Here is a 2,373-nt window from a genome sequence, read left to right as displayed (position 1 = left end):
AAAAAAAAAAAAAAAAAAAAAAAAAAAAAAAAAAAAAAAAAAAAAGCAAACGTCATTCCGGGATGTATTAGCAGAATTGTTGTAAGGATGCATGATAAATAATTCTACCACTCTACTTAGCCTCAACTGGAGTATTGTCCAGTTCTGGGTGCCACATTTAAGGAAGGATATGGACAAATCGTAGAAAGTCCCGAGAAAAACAAAAATGATTAAAGGTTTAGAAAACATGACCTATAAGGAAAGATTGGAGGAAAAAAAATTGGGTTGGTTTAGTCTGGGGGCTGGTCCACACTAACCCCCCACTTCGAACTAAGATACGCAACTTCAGCTACGTTATTCACGTAGCTGAAGTCGAACTATCTTAGTTTGAACTTACCGCGGGTCCACATGCAGCAGGCAGACTCCCCCGTCGACTCCACGTACTCCTTTCACGGAGCAGGAGTACCGGCGTCGACGGCGAGCACTTCCGGGATCGATTTATCGCGTCTAGACAAGACACGATAAATCGATCCCAGAAGATCGATTGTTTACCGCCGGACCCAGAGGTAAGTATAGACGTACCCTAAAAAAGAGAAGACTGAGATGGGACATAAGTTTTCAAGTGCATAAAAGGTTGTTACAAGGAGGAGGGAGAGAGAGAGTTCTCCTTAATCTCTGAGGCTAGGACAAGAAGCAATGGTCTTAAATTGCAGCAAGGAAGATTTAAGCTAGACATTAGGAAAAGCTTTCTAACTGTAAAGGTAGTTAAACACTGGAACAAATTACTAAGGAGGTTGTGGCATCTCTGTCATTAGAGGGTTTTAAGAACAGGTTTTAAGAACACCTGTCAGGGATGGTCTAGGTAATATTTAGTCCTACCTCAATGCAGGGGACTGGACTAGATAACATATCGAGGACCCTTTCAGTCCTACATTTCTATGATTGAAGGAACTTTAAATTGCAGAGGAAGTTTAAGTTGCCAAGGAACTATCAGTATTAAGGGAAACTGCTGTATAGAGGATTTATATATAAAGTCAACATGTATAAAAGCAATAACAAGGCAAAGGTTTCATCTAAATACGAAAAGGGACTCTTTCTAACTCAGGCCTTTTTAAATACTTTCTACTTTGTCAAACTCTCTCCTACTGATCATGAGTAATAGTTTCTGCAAACATTTGCTTACTGCTCTATGGAAGCTCATGTCAAATATGCCCTTTAAAAATATGCATGTAGCTAATATCAGAAATCCGAGCCTTTGGAAATAGGTTGTTCTTTATTGCCAGGAATATTTATTCTAGGTCAGATGTTAATGGTGTATTTTTGTTTTTAGGTGATCACAGTGTACAGTGTCCCTGGTATGGATTCAGACTGGCTGATGGGTGAAAGGGGAAATCAGAAGGGCAAAGTGCCTATTACTTACTTAGAACTGCTAAACTAAATGGCTGGCCTGAATAAAGACTGCCAGTAACGGTGACACCATATTTATATACAATTAAGTTTATATAAAGCAGGTTTAAGTGTCTTCCATGTTATTGTCTTAAGGGAGAAGAATACCAGTCATCAGAAACTGGCTCTTCTGCCAGTATTGTTGCATGGTAAATACTCTGTTCAGATTTAATTTGAGTTTAAAGCTTTTTTTTCATGTGCCAAGAATGTTTCCTACAGAATTGTTTCTACTGAAGTTTTCACTAATACCAAGCTTCTACTTTTGAGTAATCTAGACCGAAAGCAGGAGGGCACTGTTTTCTACTGAATTTTTCATTAATGGCAAGCTTCTTTCCTCACATAAAATAAATTTATTGTGAATTGATATCAGTCTGACTCCAGTTATTTGCTCAGCACAGTGAATAGCCAAAAAACCGGTGTTAACACTTCAAAAATTAAACTATATTTGTCTCTGGTTCTCCAACATGGTATATCGAATATGAACTTGTTGACATTTGTGGTTAACAATTGAATGATACATGCATTTTAATCCTTTTAAAATAAATTGAGTTCCTAGTTGAAAACCCAATTTTTGATTTTATGTATATTTATATGTTTGTCTCTGTTTTAAAGTAACACTTCTAGAGAACCCTGCTTGGTGTTTTGTTTTTTCCCTCTTGCCAAAGCTTTAATAAAGCAAACACATGAACCAACCCAAAATTTCAAACTGGCTTACTGCAGTCTACTCAAAGAAACAGCTAAACACCAGGAAAATTCTAGATCTTCATTCCATTAAATATAAATGTCACAGGAAGCATCATAAATGTTTGCAAATTTACTTGCATTCATCTGTTTGCATTCACTATACGTAAGAAAGGATAGTATTAAAGTCTTGGGAGCAGAAAATGACTCAATGATTTAACCATAACTTCCACTGATGACCCAAATCAGTGTTAATTTATGCTATTT

General features: G+C 36.9%; 1 protein-coding gene across 1 annotated transcript in view; it reads left to right on the top strand.

Moving 5' to 3' along the window:
• LOC113407237 (endophilin-B1) overlaps positions 1–1,789 on the top strand; it is a 29,655-nt gene extending 27,866 nt beyond the window's left edge. Inside the window, exon 8 of the mRNA XM_026655513.2 lies at positions 1,310–1,789. Coding sequence (XP_026511298.1) covers positions 1,310–1,417 — 108 coding nt within the window. The 3' untranslated portion in view covers positions 1,418–1,789. The remainder of the gene's footprint in view (positions 1–1,309) is intronic.
• Positions 1,790–2,373: the final 584 nt, after the last annotated feature.

The sequence above is a fragment of the Terrapene carolina genome, unplaced genomic scaffold (assembly GCF_002925995.2).
Source record: "Terrapene carolina triunguis isolate 2854851 unplaced genomic scaffold, T_m_triunguis-2.0 Scaffold210, whole genome shotgun sequence".
Lineage (NCBI taxonomy): Eukaryota > Metazoa > Chordata > Testudines > Emydidae > Terrapene > Terrapene triunguis.
The sequence above is the reverse complement of the archived record's forward strand: the minus strand, read 5'-3'. Positions and strand labels throughout refer to the sequence as shown.